This window comes from Rhinichthys klamathensis, unplaced genomic scaffold (assembly GCF_029890125.1).
Source record: "Rhinichthys klamathensis goyatoka isolate OS25496 unplaced genomic scaffold, OSU_Roscu_1.1 h1tg000110l_1, whole genome shotgun sequence".
NCBI lineage: Eukaryota > Metazoa > Chordata > Actinopteri > Cypriniformes > Leuciscidae > Rhinichthys > Rhinichthys klamathensis.
Window position 1 is genome coordinate 2,424,930 of NW_026606648.1, and position 21,965 is coordinate 2,446,894.

General features: G+C 39.5%; 2 protein-coding genes across 4 annotated transcripts; one reads left to right on the forward strand and one right to left on the reverse strand.

Annotated features, from left to right (window-relative positions):
- Positions 1–656: 656 nt before the first annotated feature.
- On the reverse strand, positions 657–4,160 carry si:ch211-171b20.3 (uncharacterized). 3 transcript variants are annotated; one of them, XM_056254139.1, is made up of 7 exons: positions 3,831–4,160; positions 3,616–3,655; positions 2,949–3,058; positions 2,393–2,525; positions 2,219–2,314; positions 2,044–2,099; positions 657–1,318 (listed from the first exon to the last, which is right to left on the reverse strand). In XM_056254139.1, exons 1-7 carry the CDS (start codon positions 4,027–4,029, stop codon positions 1,179–1,181), a joined length of 774 nt encoding a protein of 257 aa, XP_056110114.1. In that variant the 5' UTR covers positions 4,030–4,160; the 3' UTR covers positions 657–1,178. The 3 variants fall into 3 exon arrangements, with proteins under 3 accessions (XP_056110114.1, XP_056110113.1, XP_056110116.1); XM_056254138.1 differs by having other exon boundaries at positions 2,393–2,528; XM_056254141.1 differs by having other exon boundaries at positions 1,184–1,344; positions 2,393–2,528.
- A 3,634-nt stretch (positions 4,161–7,794) lies between these two features.
- Positions 7,795–20,549, forward strand: rdh10a (retinol dehydrogenase 10a). Its single transcript, XM_056254136.1, has 6 exons — positions 7,795–8,510; positions 9,518–9,753; positions 17,830–17,928; positions 19,167–19,312; positions 19,635–19,766; positions 19,866–20,549. The coding sequence occupies exons 1-6, from the start codon at positions 8,222–8,224 to the stop codon at positions 19,987–19,989; spliced, it is 1,026 nt and encodes a 341-aa protein (XP_056110111.1). The 5' UTR covers positions 7,795–8,221; the 3' UTR covers positions 19,990–20,549.
- The last annotated feature ends 1,416 nt before the right edge of the window (positions 20,550–21,965 follow it).

Below are 21,965 nucleotides of genomic sequence, written 5' to 3' on the forward strand. Positions count from 1 at the left end.
GCGTCTCTATAGCAAGCATTGTGTATTATCGTGCAATTTATACGCGAAAATGAGTTTTTACGTGCATATGATACGCAGTTTTCGCGTGCATTTGATACGCAGTTCATTTGCGTGTAATACACACACACCCCACACCACTAATTCTACCCAAACGTATAATACACACGCACCCCACACCACTACTAAACCTACCCTAACCAACTCATGCGTATCCTATGGACGTAAAAACTCATTTTCGCGTATAAATTACACGATAAACACACTGCGTGCTATAGAGACGCATTTAGTGTGATCGGGTTGGTTTAATGCATGGCATACATTGTATAATTGTGTGCTGTCCCAGGCGAAAGATGACCAATCGTGTCAAATTCTGTGGCCGTGGCTCCTAAACGGTGATCCTACGTCGTACAGTGATAGAGGTTCAAAGATGGCCGTTGTCACAGTCGTGTGACCATAAATGGCCATGCCAAGCAGTATGTTTTAGCTGATAACAGTGTTCATTACAGATGCAGCAGTAGTTGAATGCAGGTGCAGGCTGTGTCTTTGTGCCAAGTTGGCATAACCACGTCCATATTCTCCTCTTTCGCTTCTTCCTCTGTTTGTGCATGTACTATTTGATGCTGCATCCGAATATGCCTACTTCCATACTATACAGTATGTTAGCCGAGTAGTATGTCCGAAAAAACAGTAGGAGAAAAGTCTTTGGGTGACATACTACTTCCGAACTGCACATTCGATGGACACTTTACTATCCCATGAGGTCACGGGAGAGGATTTGTCCATTTTGAACACAGCCACATACCCAGTTTTAAAAGGGTGTGCACACTTATGCAGTTACTGTAGGTTCTTTTAAGTTTTTAGATTAGTAATTTTTCTCTGAAATATGTCACTTTGGTTTTCAGTGGTATTGCATAGGTTGTCGTTTTTACATGCAAGGTGCAAAAGTTCTGGAATGATTTATCTTTGTTTCAATTTGTACATCACAAAAACCAGCTGTTTTAACAGGGGTGTGTAGACTTTTTACATTCATAGCTATAATAAAGTATTGTGATCAGTTATAATAAAGTGTCTGCACTCGGTACCTCTCAGTTTTTTTCCCCATGACTTTATTTGCTCAGTCTTTGGCACAGTTGTGATTTCAGGCGTCATGTGTTTCCTCTTTGGCTAATGAACTCCTATTAAGAGTCCTGCCTATTGATCTTTCTGAGTCTCTTCATTTTCTCCTGCCGGACTGTTTCTGCTTCCAGACAGGAAATCTCAGTGAGCCTCTGAACAAAAGACGCTGAGGCACCCAAGTGTGGATCAGGGTACGACTGGCCTGAAAAACAATTACCGGCCCACAGGCTGGTTAGACAAAAGCACAGTTTGCTTATTCAGGTTTACACAGGTAACACTCTCCTCACCTCATACAAAAGACTGGGGATTTCAATAATGGCCTAGTGTCTGGCAAGGAGGACGAGAGGTGTGTGTGTACTTGAGTGTTACTGTTAAGTAATGTTTGTGAGCTCATGAAAACACGTGCACATGTGATATTCATCAGTGAATCTGTAACAGGAGTGAAGCGAGAGATCTCACCTGAGAAAACATCTAAATAACACATACGATGTGCTAAGTTTACCAGCACCAACTGACATAAATAAACTTAAAACAATAGTCTACTTAGAAGTGTTATCTATGGAAACTTGTTTCCGCCACAGAATAAAAATAAAAACTTTTTATCTCACAATTCTGACTTTTTTTTCTTACTCAGAATTGTGAGTTGCAATTTGGACTACAAATTTATATCTATATGACTTTATGTTATTTTTTTTTTCAGAATTCAGACTTTATAACTTGCAACTGTGAGTTTATATCTCACAATTCTAACTTTTTTTCTCAATTGCAAGTTATAAAGTCAGAATTGTGAGAGATGAAAAGTTGCAATTACCTGTTTTATGTTTTATTCATGTTTTTATTCCATTGTGTTTTATTCCATAGTTATCACATGGTAAATTACAATAAATCAGTTAATCACTGCTAACTTGTTAAAGATGAAATGCTCACTTTTGTTGTTAGCACCAACAGGGAAGAGACTGCGGACTCTGTTTGTTACCCTTGGCCTGAAAAAAAAATGCAAGGAATAAGACAAGAGAGAGTGAAATATACAATAAACAGTACACATATGCATAGCCAGATACAAAGAATAAATGTTATTTACCTTATTATTAAATGGTATTACCTGTTTTTATAGTTTTGAGATAAACAGAGTCTTCCACTGACAGATGGAGTGGTGGCTGGTAACAGAACAGATGGAAATGAGGTCAGATAATCAGACCTGGAATTGATGCAAAGAATATTAGTAAATGAAGAAAATCATAATATGGCAGTATTTTAGCAGTCTTGAAGAACTCACCCGCAAATATGTGGTCTTGGGTCGCGCGGGGAAAGTTCTTTGCGGTGGGCAAATTTGGTTAAATTGTGAGAATGATAAACATGGAACTCCTGAGAAAGTGGACTTGTGGGGTTGTGGTTAATCAGAACTCTGTCTGCTTGGAAAAAGAAACATTTTGATGTTACAAACCTTTAAAGTTTCCTGAGAAAGTGGCAATTTAACCACTTTTATCTAAAATAATTGCAAAAGCATTTCCTGCCCAGATTTACTTAGATCTATAGAGACTGTTTTATGCCAATACAGACTAAAAATGTAACAGCTGCAAACAAAATATTAATGTGAATGTTGTGAGCGCCATCTACTGGTTACCCCACTGAAACTACCAATTACACATTTGTTCCATCTCATCAAATAATGATGTGACAGACAGTATCATCAATCTGAATAATACACATAGTAGGCTACTAAGACAGTTTCTCTTGACATTTTTCCAATTTGTACACTAACAATAATGATACATTAAGTGTCTCTTCAGCATGATTCATATATTATGAATGGAAAGAGCAAAGAGGGATACCTCTTATATCATTAGTGACGCACGTTCCATTTCTCCATCGTTTATCAAATAATAAATGACGTCCAGAAATATTACTTTCACGGTCTTTGGCTAACAATGGAAGAAGAGACCTAAAAAGAAAGTAGAATTTGGTTTAATTCATTCTGCCATTATTAAGTGTTTGGTTTGACCCCAAACCATCTCGATATTTGCATCTCTGGAAGTTTCATATGAGGTAAAAACCTGACAAAAAATGACAGAATGATTGCCATTTTAAAGAGATATGAAATACAATATGAAAATTCTGTCATCATTTACTCACCCTCAAGTTGTTCCAAACCGGTATGAGTTTCTTTCCTCTGATGAACACAAAATAATATATTTTGAAGAATGCTGGTAACCAAACATTGACTTCCATACATAGGGGGGAAAATACTATGAAAGTCAATGGCTACCGTCAACTGTCTGGTTACCGACATTCTTCAAAATAGGCCTTTTGTGTTCAACAGAAGAAAGAAACTCATACTGGTTCGGAACAACTTAAGAGTGAGTAAATGATGACAAAATTTTCATTTTTGGGTGACCTGTCCCTTTAATTTACGATGATTCAAAGAACGCACACAAAAACAATAACAACATTATCAGCATATCCTAAAATCATATGGTTTTGTTAGTGTAGCCTACTCACCCATCAGTAATAGAGCTGTGAGGCTCAAGATCCCTGGAATCTACAATTTCATATTAAACATTAAATGTACATGTTAATAAAACACCAGATACAGTTCATTATCTGCAGACTTTTCAGCATTAAACGTTATAAATACATCAAGAGAATATTACTGAATATTGTTGAAGAGCATCTCATCATGACTGCATTCAGACAGTAGCCTGTAAATGACTCACAGCTCGGACTGCATGGATATTTCTCCCTCGCCGAGAAAACATTCATCCTGGATTCCGCAGACGTGTAGCATCCAGAAACTGGAGGACTGGAGATGTAGTTGGAAGAACACCTGGGTCGCGCGTCTGTAATGTCCTTTATTATCAGACGAGATTCAGTTGGCAGTGATATCAGTTTGGGTCTAACGAGGCTAGGCTTCATCTCCACTTTTGGATGTCAGACAGACTATAACGTTATTTTAGTCAATTTAAGTAGGTTTACACTAATAATTACGGCCATTATTTCAATAATATGGGCCTATCGGTCAATGAAAGTAAAAAAGAAAAAAAAAAAGAAAAGGAAAAAGGAAACGGATAGTCCATTGCGTCGACGTTGCCACAGTTACTACTACCAAAACCACGTGACACAAGAATTTAGTGACAAGGTAAACTCAAAATGTTATTCGATTTTACAAATAATCGCACACGTGTATAAATAAACCACATGGTTGGTTTGAATTAGTTTGCATGTGTATGAACAATAGAACAAATAGCTTGGATTTATGTGTGAATGTAAAAATGCTGAAAACAGCATTTTATTTTATTTTATTTTATGAACTTATATTTATTACTGTATTGAAAATAAAACTAATGTTGTGAATGTTTAAAATTCGAATTTAACCAGCACTTCTATATCGAAACGCCTCCCCAAAATACATGTGTAATTACAGTGCCAGTCCAACAGGTGGCGGCTTTGTAAAGGCATTTTTGTTGAAATGCACCAGACAGTTCCCTTCATGTCTTGGAAGAAGGAACAGATGTGCTACGGTTCATTCATTAGCTATTCATATAACATGTGGCTGAAAACTAAGATATTAAAGGCATTAGCTAATAGCACACTAATAGATATGGCAAGTTTAAGGATGACTGATCCCATTAATTGGGAATTAAAACGTGCATAAAAAGATCAATTAGCCTAAAAGTAATCTGTTTATATTTGTAATCTTTTAAAGATAGCTGTCCAAAACTGAATCTGGAAATATAGAGTTTAATTATGGATGACACATCCATTTACACCTAAAAAGTACAGAGGGTTCCAATTACTTGCAAATAAGATTAATTTTGGTACACTGAAGTGCAAATGCTTCATTGATTAATTTACATTGTTCATGGGTTAAAACCTGTGTCAGCTGGTCGGCTGTTTGGGTGCATAATTCATTTGTCACAGATGCAATGATTATATAAAAAGTCACAGAGAAGCCTTTACATATAATAATAGGCTACTGTTCGTTCCCCTAGACTATGAGACTGATGAGTGTCCTCCCCCAGCAACACTTGTGTTTGTTCTCTTTCTGGTAGTTTTGAAAAATATGGAATGATTCAAGTGAGGTTGAAGCACTAGCACTTATGTGCCAAGAAAATAACTTCTCCCAGAACATTAGCAAGACCAAGAAGAAGATAGTGAACGAGGGACCACAGTGAGCACACATCCATTCACATCAATTGAACTGCTGTTGAGCAGTTGTAAGTTTCTGGATGTTTCTCTAGGCTGGTATCACCATGCATGTGGTCTAGACTCTAGAGAGCACATCAAACTATAGAAAGCCTTAGTTTGGCCTTACTCTGACTTAGGCTACACAAACTTACAGATGCGCCATTGAAAGTGTTCCTTCTGGCTGCTACAGAAACTGCTAATTCTGAATGCAAAGAACTGTAGAGGGCAGTGAAGACATGAGCTACCCACAGGGGCGGATCTAGAAAAATATTTATGGGGTGGCAAGAGGGGGGCAGGAATTTTTGAGGGGTGGCAACATGGCAGACGTATATGTACTTAATTTAATTTGTGAGTACAGGGCTGGACTGGGACAAAAAATCGGCCCGGGCATTTTGGCCCAGACTGGCCCACTACATATAATCATAAACACAACCGAATGTATACCAACTCCTATAAAAACCACTGAGTTAGAGTTAATAGATGAAATAACTACTAAGTTGAACTATACTCCACAGTGATGAATCCTAAAACAAGCTATAAGCTGCATTGGGATAGCAATACCGTTTTTTCCCATAGGATTTTGGTAAATCTGTGGTGAGTGCAGAGTGCACCTCTGTCCCTCTAGGGGGGTTCGGGGGCATGCTCCCCCGTAAGAAAATTTTGTGCTTTTTAATGTTAAATTCATCAATCTGGTGCACTTTGAGAGTTCAAAATAAAGAGCTCCAACCCATATGCAGTGTGCAAATTGAACAAAGAAAAACTCAAAACTCTTTTTAGTTGTGATAGTGTCTGTCTACATTACACTACTATATAATAATAGTTATAATATTATGGCCAGTCCAGCCCTGTGCTGTGTGAGTATAAAGGCAGGGGTGCGTTTAACTTTTGGAGCCAAGGTGTGCCGACCTTTTTCCCTTTTTTATATATAATTTATAGAATCAATTATATCATTTAAATACTTCTAAGATCCATATTACTATCACACGAGCCAATGGCAATTAAATGCACGGATGCATAACGTTAGTCAGATTAATGAATGAAAAACAACTGTTCACGAACAGAAGATTGTATTGGACTCATGCTGCATACATACGCAATGACAATTATGCCTACTGTAAATATAGAGTTACAACTACGATTAGAGTTGTTAAATAAAATACCCTGTGAACATTCACACGTTTTCTTTATGATAGGCTAAAATTTATCTCCATAAATATTAAATAATATTTTCTTAATTCTGCGCATGTATTTTTACTTACTTACATCAATTGCTCGATCAATATTATTATCACATATTTTACATTTATATTTTTAACTGTACACAAACAACTTAATATAGCTAAGTTTGTGTATATTTTACACGTAGTAAAATACTGTAGGCTACTGCTTATAAACACCAGACAGATAATGATATATGAAACTGATGTTCTTTACTCATCTCACTTGCACAAAATAAATGCAGTAATATAAAGCATAGAAACGCACAGGTGAAATACACTGAAAATGATATGCATTTAAAAATTTGGTCGGGTTGAAAACTTATCTCTCTGGTAATGGAACTCGGTCGCTGTTGTCTCTTGCTCTCGCTGTCTCCCGCTCTCGCGGTCAGATCACCGCGGACGTTTTCGCCGGAAGTATTTGCCCACACAATAAAGTACGAACGTCAACGGTCGTCATATTATGCACGGAGCGAATTCACTGCAGTCGGACATTGGAGATTCGCGTTCGTAAATTGTCAAATTGGCCATAACTTTTAATTCGTTGCTGCCAACTGGGGTGGCAGCAGGGGTGGCAAGGCTTTCTTTTAGGGTGGCATTTGCCACCCTATGCCACCCCGGTAGATCCGCCCCTGGCTACCCAGCATCTATAGATGTCTTAGAAAGTCCAGATCCATTCTTAAAGCCATCCAGTGACTGACTGTTTAAATAAATACTGAAACAAATGTATCACTCATTGTTAGCTAAAAAAGGATAGTTTACCCAAATATGTTGTCATCATTTGCCCTCATGTTGTTCCAAACCTGTTTTAAAGAATGTTGATAACCAGACAGTGATAACCAGTCATTTTTGGGTGAACTATCCCTTTAATGTTAGCTAATGCATTAACCAATGTTATATAATGGAAACTTATTGTAAAGTTGTGGCCTACTCTTTTAAGAACTATCTTTTCAGTGAAGGTGGGCTCATAACACATTTCATTGTCACAAATATACACCTGTTGCTGTATTTTTGCATATTTGATACATTTTACTTGTACTTGCTCCAAGTAAAAAACACACAAATCGCACAATATCCATTAATATGCATTAAATATATGAATTAAAACATCCGTCTATACGCATTGAAAATACAACCACCGTCAGACACTGTTATTACACATCCATTCTGTTTCCCAAACGTCGACAGCTGAGCTGACCTAAGTAGATGCAAATTTTAATCAGGCATCTGGGCCAATCACTCTGTGGGGTCCTGTGGAGAGGGGCTGGTTTAAATAGAGCGCGAGGAGCATCAGCGGTTCTGAACTGAAGAGATCAGCCTGGAGTCTGTCTCAGTTTCTCTCACTGGCAGCCGTCGCGCGCATCCGTGCCGGGATACGATAGCTTTCTTACGGGCATTCGCTGGCGGGAGACTCGGCTCTATTTATCCACACTTGAAGCTTTAAAATTGTGCTTTTATGTGTGATGCTTATATTCTGACGTTTTAATGCGTTATCTTATATTATTTTATATATGTATATTAGTAGTTGTTTGACAGTTGGGGTTAATTGGATGTTCACCCCGTTGCCTTTTTAAATAGGCGGATGGTTAAAGAATACATTAAGTGCTAATGGTAGCAGCACAACAGCAAAACTCAGGTTGTTTAGTCTTTTAGGTGTAATTACGTTAATTTTTATTTAAAACAAAGTCCTAACGGCATTAGACATGATGATGAACATTGTCGTGGAGTTTTTCGTGGTCATTCTGAAAGTTCTCTGGGCCATCGTGATGGCCGGACTCAAGTGGCTCATACGGCCGAAGGAGAAGAGCGTAGCGGGACAGGTGTGCTTGATCACCGGGGCGGGCGGCGAACTTGGGCGGCTCTTCGCGAAGGAGTTCGCCCGGCGCCGGGCTACACTGGTGCTGTGGGACATCAACAGCCACAGCAATGAGGAGACTGCGGAGATGGTGCGACAGATCTACAGAGAGGAAGACAACCCGATGTCCAAAGAGGGTAAATTGGAGGATTTAACATTTTATGTTTATCTAATTAGTATAAGTATCCCAGGCAGCCTGTAAGGTTTATGTCTTCGTATTGGCATAATAGCTAAAAAATCATCATATGACTACTACAAACATATGTAAGAATTTTCTATATTGAGTAACGTTATTCTAATATAAATTATATTTCATATTTATTATATATTAAAGTATAAAAATGTTTTCATTTATTTTTTTTATTATTGACATTAAAGGGATAGTTCACACAATTTTAATTATGTACTCACCCTCAAATTGTTCTAAACATGTATGAATTTCTTTCTTCTGCTGAACACAAAAGAAGATATTTTGAAGAATGTTGGTAACCAGACAGTCATTGACTTCTGTGGTAATTTTTTTTTCCTGCTATGGCAGTCAATGGCTACCGTCAACTGTTTAGTTACCAACACTCTTTAAAATATCTTCTTGTGTGTTCATCAGAAGAAAGAAACTCATACAGGTTTAGAGTAACTGGAGGGGGAGTAAACGATGACATAATTGTCATTTTTGGGTGAACTATTCCTTTAAGTTGTTGTATTCTGGGTTATCAATTTTTTAAAAACTTTTTTTTATTGTTAATATTAAAATGCTACATGAATGAATGGCTCTAAACGTTGTGTAATTATGCAAACAATCTAATCAAATAAGTTTGTTTAATGTTTACCTATGAACACCATTGTCTTCTGTTGAACACAGTGGTGCAATGGTGTTTTTGTGTGATATTCATTAGAGACCCACCAGTTGGTGCCTGATATTAAACAACCAGTTATCGGTCTATCTCTAAAAATTAGGCTGTAGTCTTACCCATCAATGCAATTATCTTGGTTAAATAATCATTAAAAATAGCTACTTGGTGAATATTGTCCCCCAAATGCTATCAGACTCTGAATCAATGAAATTGTTGCAATCAAATGAAGCTTGAGAAAGTTGCGGTTTTTTACATCTCTGATGATGATGATGATCTAATGCGTTTCTCCTAAGGAGCTGTCGATGGTGTGGAAGAGGTCCCTCCGTTTCAGCCGCAGGTGTATACGTACGTGGTTGATGTGGGCAAGAGGGAGAACGTGTACTCCACAGCAGAGAAAGTGCGCAGGGAGGTCGGTGAAGTGAACTTGTTGATCAACAACGCTGGTGTTGTGTCCGGCCACCACCTGCTGGAATGCCCCGATGAGCTGATCGAGAGGACCATGGTGGTGAACTGCCATGCACACTTCTGGGTGAGTCTAGTTTTACTTTGCCACTGCTCAACTGTATAGGCTACTGCAATATCCAATAGCTGATCTAACAGTGTAACCAGACATTTAAAAGTCAATGTGCATCAACCGTATAGCTCTTTTTAAGTGGGGAAAACAGAGGAATGTCCTCTTTTAGTGATATTGGTATATCACATGATGACACTGTTCATGCACCCATCTGTTCAGCACATACTCATTTCTCTGTTCTGGTATTTGAGCTTGAGCCAAGTTGGAAAGCAAACATCTTTTGCTTGCATCATGCACGTTCATAATAAGTTTGAAATTTTGACTTGTATGCTAAAAAAGCACTGTTTATTCTTTCAAAATCAGTTACATCAACCACTTAGAAGCTCAGTCGTTTAATCCGTCTGGTGTTGAGTGCAAACAAATGTCTGTCATCTGAGATGGGCCACCCCCCTTAAAACACTCCAATAATTTTAGCATATTCCTCATGTAATCACCCCTGTCCTGTCTGGCCCTTTCTCTTTTAGGCCCCGTCCACACTACTGCGTTTTCGTTTAAAAACGGAGACCTTTTGCTACGTTTGCACCTCCCGTCCACACTAAAACGGCAAAAACGGAGAGCCAAAACGGAGAAGTTTAGAAACGCTGCCGATCCGTTTTTCGTTTTGAATCTCCGGAGGGCGTTTTAGTGTAGACGGGTCAAAACGGAGGACTTTAGAAACGTTGACATATAAGAGGCTCACGCTCGGCTCTATGATTGGGTGTCATCAGTCATGCCGTATATCTTTGCTAGCAGCTGTTGTACAAGTAAATTCTGCATTTTACAACGCTATAACTGCCGACATGCGCCGGAGTCAAGCTATTATTCCAGCGATCTGTGACAATTCCCGTGTGCAGCGGCGCCGTTGACCGTACATGAGCGTCGGTTTGGGGTTAACCCAGAGCATGGTGGGATAATTTTATCAATGAAGTTGTGTTTACACCGGCACGCGCATGCCCAGTGTTGGTGAATGGTCACGTGATCCGCGTTTTCAGTCGTTTTAATGTGGACGGAGATCAATTCAAATACGCAGCTAAAACGCTGGTGTGGACGGAGATCGTATTCGTTTTAATTCTCCGTTTCTAAACTAAAACGCAGTAGTGTGGATGGGGCCTTAGTCTGTCATCCATTTGTTTCCATTCATTCCTTTGTTTGTGGCAGCCAATATTAATATTTACGGCTCAGTCTGGATGTACTGCTAAAGTAGACATCCACAGGCTGTGAGATTATGTGGATCTGGCACGCGTTCAGGAAGAATATCAGTATGGGAGCTGATCTAGGATCAGATTACCCTCCCTGACTTCATCAATTTCAGTCCCTGTGAGTTATAACATCAGAACTGATCTTAAAACCATACTTCCACTCGGAGAGGTTTTATTAACATGCCCCCTGTCGTTTGAACATTGTCCCCTCCAAAGCTCCCTGATCTGTGGATATAAACAAGCTCTGAGCAAGACAACTCCAGCAGGGGGTTTTAGTAAGATCACCAGGAACAATCTGCTCTCCCTTGGTTTGTTAATTTAAAGCCCATTGAAGAGCACATCCTGCCTGGGGAAGTACCATTTGGACGAGTCCATTCTCACTTGGCCTCGCTAATTAACCTCTTGCCAGTAAATGCGTAAAAGGCCTGTCTGTAGTTTGCATTGTTTTATTGAGACCACCTTGTGGGGCGAGCTGTAGTAGGGCAGTTTGTTTTAAATCATGCTGCTAAAGTCACATTGTGGAGAATTGTGAATTTTTTTTATTTTTTTTTTATTTTTTTTTGCATGTGACTGTTGGGGAAATTAATATTTTAATGATAAGCACGGCAGGGCGGTTAAAGGGATAGTTCACCCAAAAATAAAAATGATAATTTACTCACCCTCAAGCTGAACATAAAAGAAGATATTTTGAAGAATATGGGTAACCAAACAGTTGATGGACCCCATTGACTTCCATAGTATGGAAAAACTGTTTGGTTACCCATATTCTTCAAAACAGCTGCTTTTGTGTTCAGTCGAATAAGGAAATTCATACAGATTTGAAAGAACTTGATGGTGAGTAAATTTTGAAAAAAATGATAATAATTTGGGTGAACTATCCCTTTATTTATTTTTTTAGAGAAGTGAGGGTTTACATCACCCCAGACCCCCTGGAAAACAAATATATTAATAAATATTGATGGGCTTTTTACACTGACTAAATGTTTTTTGATGGCCTTGGGGTGTTAAGATGTCACATTACAATATCACGCTTCGTTTTAGAAGGGAAGAATTTTCTTAAATTGGCAAATGTGAATGAGCACATCCTAAACACTGATGTCCTTTAATGAAGCATGAAAATGCCTGGACACAAACTGAGCTTAAGTGTAACAGCATGTTGTTTGCCATCTATATTTTTCTATTCTTTTCTCTTTTTTTTACTTGGAAGTTGTTCAGTGTAAGCCGCAGTGGTGCTGTAGCATATGCACTTGTTAGTGGTAGAGTTGGGATTCTCATTAAGGTTTTTGGTTGTTTGCTTAAGCTTTATGCAATGCATGGTTTCTTGTGGGGGTTTAAGATGAAAGCAGAGCTTAATCATTAAGGACAGCCAAGGAATACCAAGTGGAGGATGTGGTCATTAAAGCCACAAGCCAGCTGAATAGAAATGCACCAACACTGCTTTTCCTCTTTCTCTTTCACACAAACATGTTCTCTTAATTGGTTGCTGCTTGCATGTGGTTTGTAACATTGCAAGACTTTTTTTCCCCCTTCTCTTTTGTCTCCCTATTTTCAATTCATTTTGTGTTGCCATTTTTTGTACAGAAAGGAGGATGTTTTAAATATGTATGCTTAATGTGATACCTAGCGCTGACACTTAAATTTATACGTCTGGGATAAACCGTTTTTACATTTCAGTAGTTACGTTATACTTTCTCATTGTCCGTAACTTTGACGGACAGGGTCCCACTGTTTTTTCCCCACAGTGACAGTGGAGGCCACTAAAACACCACCTTTGTGCTGGCAAATATGAACAATGCAATATTACAAAATACAATTACTATTAAAATATGAACAAAACATTACATTACAAATGAACTGAACTAAACTCAATCAACTTTTTGTATCTGCCTGAACTCAAACCTTCCTCCCGGTCCACATGGACTTGAGGGGATAGTTCACCCAAAAATGAAAATTGTCATTTACTTAGATACTCACCCTCAAGTTATTCCAAACCTGTATGAATTTATTTCTTCTGTTGAACACAAAATAATATATTTTGAAGAATGTCAGTAACCAAACCATTGATGGTTTCATTGACTTCCATAGTATGTAAAAAAAAATACTATGGAAGTCAATTGAGCTACCGTCGACTGTTTGACTAACCATATTCTTCAAAATATCATCTTTTGTGTTCAGCAGACGAAATAAATTCATACAAGTTTGGAACAACTTGAGGGTGAGATGAAAGAATTTCCATTTTTGGGTGAACTATCCATTTGTGGTCGCCTGAAAAAATGATAAATGTTGTCTGTTTGTCCTTCATCCTCCACCGCATCAGTCCCTCTTTTGTCACCTCTTTTATTAACGACATCATAACTATTTGGCCGTGTGAAGAAACTTTTCACACTCTGCTGCCGTGACATCTTTGCAATTGTATGCACGCTCGTCACCAACAAGACATGGGTGGGAATATCACCATCAGTGTAATCTGTCAAAATGACAGACAGCATTCAGATTTTTCCATCACTGCTAAAAAAAAAAGTAAATGATGGAAAATAACTAACTTTAATATTGAAATTTTCATAATTAAAATATAATCTTTCTCCCCAGTAACACCTAATTGATATGTCCAGCCCAATGTATTTTAATCGGAAATGCGTCAACATGGACAAGAAAACTCTGGTCAAGCCATTTCATGGGGTCTTTAAGCTGTCCATAATGTGCTAATATGGCTTCCAGGTGTGTCCATTTCTTTGTCCATACTGGACAGAGAATAAATCGCAAACGCTGTTGCATTTGTTTAGTTTTTTTGCTTGAATGCATTTCAGATATTTGTTTGATCCGTTAAGCATTTTTCAGAGAGTTGTAGCCACTGCCTTCCATATCTTTTTACTTTTATATAAATCCTTTCTTCTGGTCATAGTGAAGTTAAGCCTGTCTTCACAACAGGTCCATGTCATCCTCTTAAAGAGTCTTAAACATGACTTGGCAGTCGGTTCAGCGCCTTCATTTCAACGGTCTGCTGTGTTTCGAAACTCTTCAGGCGGGAAGGGCAAACTCCAGATGGACATCATCTTTATTTTGTTGGATAGCATGGTGGGAATGTAACAAAACTGGTGGAGCCAACAGGAAGTGTGGCCATTATCTCTTCCAGGCTGTCTGTGGGCCCTTCACTCTTTCCGTACTTACAGCTGTGTTTGAGTCCCAGGACCAGTGAGTTCTCTTCAGACCGACTTGAGAATAGCCGGTAGGAGTGGCACTGTGGCAGACTGACTGGTACTTGGCGAAGTAAAAGTTTAAGTGATGCAAATGATCAGATTTAGTGTCTAGTCAGATTTGGAGAGCTGATCGGAGGAAGCTTCTCTTTTTCCTCTCTGACGTTGACCCAATAATAGGCGATATGTGAGCAGTGCATTCCACACCTGGGCGCAATGGTGTCCGTGAAAGCCTCCTAGTTGCTAAGTGAGCGTGGTTGAAGCAAAAGACTCAGGGCTGTCCCTAGAGAAAAGCATCAAGGGATAGAGAGTCTTGTACACAAGCTTGCTGGTAATGGGGAGCTGCTGCCTGACCCACTTATATGACAATTGCTTTCTTGTCTAGGGATCAGCTTGACAAGATGCCAACCGACAGGAGCCAAGTTCTCCAGCCTGCATTCCTGCTAGACCAGGAGAAAGGGTGCAGCCAGGCAGAAGGGTCTTACTTGAGTAGTTTTAGATGGTCTTGCTCAAGATCAATGCACCTGTACCTGTTATTTGATTTGGGGCTGCTTATATTTAAAGAGCTCCCAGCCAACAAGATTCACCTATGGCTTTATTTGGCTTATTTAAATAAGGTTAAACCGCTCCATATTGTGGTTTTCAAACTGATTCCATAGATCCGGACCCCCCATTTTAATGAGACATTAGCGATACAGTAGCAGCGTATGAGTTAGCCCCCGCTTCATTTTCTGAGGGCTATACATCAATCTGGCCAATGCTATGCTACATTTCTCTGGTCGGTCCACTTTCTTCTAATTAACGGCCATCTGGGCTATTATGTGTGACAATATTTGTGCATATTCCTATTGGTCAAACATAAGCACTAATCCAGGCTGACACGGCAGCTGTGAAGAGCTTTGTGATGAGCGATGCACTTGCGCTTGTATCAATTAGAGAGCACAACAGGCATAGAACCACTGCAAGGGCCAAGGAAGCTCTCTGCTGTTGGAAGTTAATTTAGCGTAAACTCAGGCGCTGAGAAGCAATTACGGAAGCTATGAATTAAGACATGAACTTCTGTTCGGTTTCACACATTTTGTGTCTGAGAGGTCAGCAAGGCCATGCCCACATCAGTGCCGGCCCCCTCATTCCATAGCGGATTGAGTTTTTACAAAGACTCTAAGCCATTTTTGCTCATTTGTGCAAGTTCAGGGGTTATGGGGTGATGGACTAATGGTCAAGGGGGTGAGCTGGTAATGTTCGGTTTGATTTGGCCAAGCCTAGCTATTTGATCAAATCATTGGGTTGATTACAATACCAACCCAGTTGTTTGACCAAATCAAACCCAACATTACCAGCCTAGTTTCTTAGCCAATCAAACTCAAAATTACCAGCACAGTTACTTTGCCAGTCCAGTTCCTTGACTAATGTTGAGTTTGGTAACATTGGGTTGATTTACCAGCCTATTTACTTGACCAAAATCAAACCCAACATTACCAGCCCAGCTACATGTAACATTGAGTTTGATTGATCAATGAGGTTGTAATGTTGCTGGTTTGGTAGATTCCACCCTTGAACTGCCTAATTGTTGGGATCCAAGGTGGTCCATCTACAGTAAGTTTTTGATCAAGTGTTTAATAAGACAAAATAAATGTAGATTGAATTAACTTATATGTTGTCCTTATCCAACGACTCCATGAAACGCTCTCCCATGTTAATGAACGTTTGTCTCTCTTTCTCCACATCACATTTCCAAACATAGCTTTTATTCCAGTGTGCAAGTTGTAATGGCTTCAAGTTCTGCAGCAAGAGTAATTTAATGTATTTCCCCATTAGATGCAAGAGAGACTTTCGATTGCCTGAATCTTGACTTTCTGTCTCGTATCATGCTTGTCTAATCTGTCTTATTGGCAGCAGAACATGGTCCAAATCACATTTTAATACTGTAGATTGCAGCGTTTGGAGGATGTTGGCATTTGTGCTCTACAGGCCCAATTTATCCTAATGTTTCATTTGCACGCATACTTACCATCAGTTTGGCATGCAAGGCACAAGTACAGATTCAAACCGGTCCAAGTCTGCTCCCTTGAAGGAACCCCCAACACAATGAGATGAATATTAAGAGCAATTTTACATTTAATGCACTGGAAAAATACACTGTTTACTCTTAACGTCAGGGATTAAATGCGTAGCATGTGGACCGCAGCGCTCCATTGCACGAGTGGATTGCCTCATGAGAGTGAAGTCAGTGGAAGTAAATTTGAGAGATTCCAGTTCCATATTTCAACAACACGTCAAGATGAGGTGTTGAGACGGCTGGCAGAGGTGTGAAATGCCCACAGAGCCGTGCAAGATAGTACCATTCTCAAGCGTGGCCAAGGTCCTTTTCTACTGGGCATGTTTATAAATGGTGATATCATTGAAGGCCTCTGGAAAGGGCTCTGTTGTTCTTGGCACTCACACGTTTTTCTTTTTCATAGCATGCTTCGTGTTCCATTGAGGATTGACTATAAAGCCACAGGCGGTTCTGTGAGGCTTGTACGGCAAATCCTTTCTAAGAGAGCAGTAAATGGATGACGCCGGTCATGTTTTTCATCATTATTGTGTCCACCCCCTCACTTCCTCTGGGTCTGAAGAGAATGGAAGATGAGGCACGATTGTGTGTGTGTGTGGTTTTATTTTATTCACTCTGTCTTTTGTCCAGCCGGGATCGGCGAAAGTGGAAGATGACATTGATTCATTGCATGAAAGAAACTGTCAATAACAGCCAGGCAAGATGTCAGAGAAGCTGAAAAACAGTAACAAATCTAGTCCAGAAGTATTCAGTTAGTACAAGCTAACTTTTTCTACATTTTAAACCAAGCTTAAAAAACAAGAAATTTACTTTTTATGGATTAATTGTTGTTTTGAGTAGGATCTTTTCAGTATGGTTTACAAAACCTAAAAGATTACAGTTCAACTCCTTGACTCTGTGATTGTGACAGTGGTTAAAAAACTTTTAAATTTTTATCGGGTGGACTTCCTTTAATCGTTCCAATGCTAATGCGTAATCCAGGCTAAAAGGTGGTGTTTGTTTCCCATCTTTGTTGACCTACAGCGGTGGTGTTGTGGTCTTGAGCCGTATTGTGGTGACAGTGGTGAGTGAGTACGCCGCTCTGGCTTTGTGCTCTTGATACTGAGATGCCACTCTTGGGACCAACTCGTTGTGAGAAAAGGAAACCACAGACAAACCACTTGTTGTGAACTTGCAAGTGGTCTTTTCACCTTTTTAATAAGCCATTTCAGACCAATACGAAACCAGACCAAAGTCTGGTGCAATACTTCATCCATTAAAGTAGTTTGCTTCCCATCCAAGTTAAACCTCCATGTCGGAAATGAAAACTTTCTCAAAAACTAGTACTACCAAAACAAATTGAGCTGTACATAAATTAATCTCTTAAGTGCATGTGGAAAGCAAGCTCCCTGTAAATGGCCTTTAAGACTGTAATGGAATTGTGTTTCTAAACTCCCCCAGCAGGATGAGGGAGATGAGTGTTTAGTCTCAGTGAATTATTAGTCAGGGAGGAGGAAAAAAAAAACGGATCAAAGGGCTTTGGCAGAGACGAACAGCAACAGCAAAATAACTGTCTTTGTCTCTCCCTCCCCCCTCCTCTCTTCTCTCTCTCTTCCTCTTCCAGACCACCAAGGCATTTCTTCCCAAGATGCTAGAGATGAACCATGGCCACATTGTGACAGTTGCCAGTTCACTGGGCCTTTTCAGCACAGCTGGTGTGGAGGTTAGTACATTGGATCCATCACATAAATCTATTGGCAGACAGAAATAAAAAGAGAGCGTGTTTGGAGAGTCTCAGCACGTTGGCTCGCCGTGGCATGGAAATTCAACGCGGCGCACAGCACGCCTAGCACTCCGCGCCAATTAAGGAGCATGCTAACGCTGAGAGATTCTCAGAGGTTTCTCTGGGCCTTACCTGCTGCAGAGACTAAATTCACATGATCCACTGGGGGTTCACACACACTGTGAATATTGTGCACTTACTCCATTAACTCCAGTAGGTACGGAGATGTCTGTACTTTTTAAAATGTGTTTTTGAAGTAATAGTCAATTGATATTATGTATTTTATGTAGCTTTGAGCCCAAGACAAATTTCCTGAAAAAAAGTACAAAGTTTACAAACAAACAATATATCAGCCCCTGAATTACAGATGTCAGTTAAAATATTTAATATGTGCGTGTATATATTTAATTCACACTGCACCGTCACTAGACATTCCAAGACCCAACAAATGTCGACTGAACATGTTCAATCGGCGAAAACAAGCATAGACCGAAGGCAATAGTGGTAATGCACTGATCCGACAAAAAAGTCGCCATCTATTGGTTCAGTGTGAGCTCTTTACATGTTGCTAGACAGTATTGCTAAACACTTTTCCAAAATGATATCTCTCATTGGTGCTGGTGTGGCATTAGAGTCACTTTTAATCTGTTAAACCAGCCTGTGTATAAGAGGGATCTCTTAGAGTTCGGAGTCTAGCACATGTACAATCCTCTTCTTTCACTGCTGTCCAAACTGGTGTCATTTTTCCCAGCAGCCTTTTGGGGAAACATTACTTTTTTCTTTTTTTTTTGTTAGCTGTACGTGCACTCCTATTTTACAAGCCCTCATATTTACTCTCACTTCAAAGGGTCCCAGAAGCCCAATCACACTGTCTGACCTATTATGTTTCCTTGAATGTGACTTTTTATGGTTTGCATTATTGGAGTGACTCAATCCGCTGTGAGCCCCTTTATTCCAGAGTGTTTATCTACACGCATCTGTGTTTGCCCACTCTGTTCTGAAGATCCCGTCCACCGCGAACCACATCAAAACCCTCCCATGCGGCTCTACCTATACTCCATACACAACAAAAGAATGCTAATGAAACCGTAGATCCCAGCGCTCCCATGCTATTACAGGGAAAACTGCCTCGGGAAGCTTGATAATGTTCACCGAACTCTGTTTCCTCTTGGTTTCAGGATTACTGCGCTAGCAAGTTTGGTGCCATCGGCTTCCACGAGTCCCTGAGCCACGAAATCAAGGCTTCGGAGAAGGACGGTATCAAGATGACGTTGGTGTGTCCTTACCTGGTGGACACGGGCATGTTCAGAGGATGCAGAATAAGGTAAAAGAAAGGAGCCGTCCAAATGTTAAGATTGGGTTTCGGATGGACACTAAAGGAGCGAACGACACAATGCGTATCTAGTTCGAGTAGACATTGCTTAACAACAGTCAGGGTAGCTTTGCTTGTGGCCTCTCATGTCACTGTCAGCTTGGGTTTTCATGCGCACAATAGGGGCTTCCACTTGAATAAGGTGCATGCTGGATCTGTTTCCACTCAATAATGACTTGCTCTGACTGGCTAAGCACTTTGGGCTGACTTTATTAAACAAAGACGACTCTTAATCATCATGTTTGCTTTCTTTTTTTCCGCCTGGGTTGGTCAGGAAAGAGATCGAGCCATTTCTCCCTCCATTGAGACCAGAGTTCTGTGTGACACAGTCCATGAGGGCCATCCTGACAGACCAGCCCATGATCTGCACGCCTCGCATTGTATACATGGTCAACTTTATGAAAAGGTGGGTACGGGTGGTCTCAAAACTGGAGTTTGAAATTCTTCCAGATTGTCGGCACAGTCAGTAGTAACACATTCCCATTTGTTTTTGTGTTTTTCATAGCATTTTGCCCTTCGAAGCAATCGTGTGCATGTACCGGTTCCTGGGTGCAGATAAGTGCATGTACCCCTTCCTTGCTCAGAGGAAAGAGGCGATGAACAACAACGAGGCAAAGAATGGGATCTAGAGGGCGCCGTTTCCAACCCACAAGGGTTCTAACCCGCATGAGGATAAGACCACTGAGAGGGCAGAAGGAAGTGAAAAGACTGCGTTTAGACTGGTGCACTTGCATTTGGCAGATGCAAAGGTTTACCATATTGTTCCTCTGGAACAAAGAAAGCTGTGTACTACACTAAGGATTTATTTGTTGATTTATGTGTTGTCTTTTTTAAAAGTTTGTTCCATCTATATACTGTGTCAATAGTTTTGAAATCATACATGAGCTATTCAGTAATTAACTATTTACGTAATGTAGTCACCAGCATTATCTAGCGTCTTTGTGAAACTATACAGTATGTTACTGTACGAACAGTAAATTCTTGTCACTTTTTTTTGTTTTGTTTGTGTGTAGACATGCACTGTATTTACTTTCCTCTACACTGCCAACATTATCTACACCGTTCAATGTGGCACCACGCCACTGTTCCCCCTATTCAATACATTTAAAGGCAGCAGCAGGAGATCATGTGTCCGATAGGGCCCAGTTATGAACCATGTGATGTTATAGATAAAATATTTTGCATTCCCCCTCCCTCATTTCTTTTTGTTGACATCATGAGAAGTGGGTAAAACGCTGGATCCAGCTGTGGTGGGAAGGAAGTGTATTTTTTTACTCTTTAATCTACAGAGGCATATGGTATTTTGTATATGTAAATGTCAATCTAAAGGGATGGCCTGATTTTCTTGTCATTGAATATCATATTTAGTACGTTGCCCATTTTGAACTTGTGCATCAACTGAAAAATACTGTTTTGGTTACATACCTTTAATTTGTTTAAATAATTGATTCATTATGCAATTTCTAAAATGAATTTGAGATGGGATTGAGTAACCTGAGGATGTTGTCATCATCTGAATATGATGCATTTTCACATTTGTTAATTTAATGCTTTTCCTTTTTGTTTATGCAAACCTGAACCATTGAGTTTCCACAGATATTTTGTATGTTTAGGCAAAAAAAATGACAAAACACATGAGTTTAAACTACATTCCAATAGGCATGTGATGAGCCTAAAATCTCTACCTCTTCATTTTTGCCATTTGTTAACAGTATGACATAAATACTCTTTGTAACTTTCCTAAAGAGTGCTCTATATAGGAGCGCACAACATGGTTCCAATGTTTAGTGTCTCTACCTAACTTAAATTAATAAAATGATTTAGATTATTTGTTGTTGGTTTTTGTGTATTAGTCAAAACCGCCATGTCTTTTCATAAGCTTGACTCTCAGCAACCGCAAAATATCAGCAAATGCCAGAAATTCCTAAGGAACTTGGCACAGAAAGCGAAGGTTTTAGTGGTTGCAAGTAAATTCCTGAGTGCATCCCTATAATAACTTCTACAGGCGCAAGAAACATGACATACTGCAAATAAAAGCTCACAGAAGGAAACTACACTTTTAGGCAGCAGCAATATTGTCCATCATACAGCATATCTATGGGTGGGACTTTGGGGTTCAATTGTTTGACTCAGATGTTCCATTTAAGTCAAAATGCCTGTTATTCTTAGATGTGAAAGGGATTACGAAATGAATTTGCCTCAAGAGAAAATGCATCACAGGAAGTAAGGAGATCTTTCCTCTTTTGCTAAGCTTGTGAATGACCATGCTTCATATTTACACTTCTACTACTACTTCAGTGTTTCATAAGTGATGAATCCGTGTCACAAAAAAAGTGAATTGCATATACAAGGAGTTATTTTAAAATATGACAGATCTATTGCATGTTGAGTGGGTGTGGTGAATCAGAAAACAAGTCATAGTAAATGCTAGTTAAGGATTTGGACATTGACTGATGTTATTTTATATTTTAATGACTTTAATTAGGCGCGTTTACAAGCCCATTCATCTGCGCACAATTTCAAGATAATTTGCGATTTATAGGCCTGGTTTCACAGACAGGGTTTAGATTAAGCCAGGATTAGGCCTTAGTTTAATTGAGACATT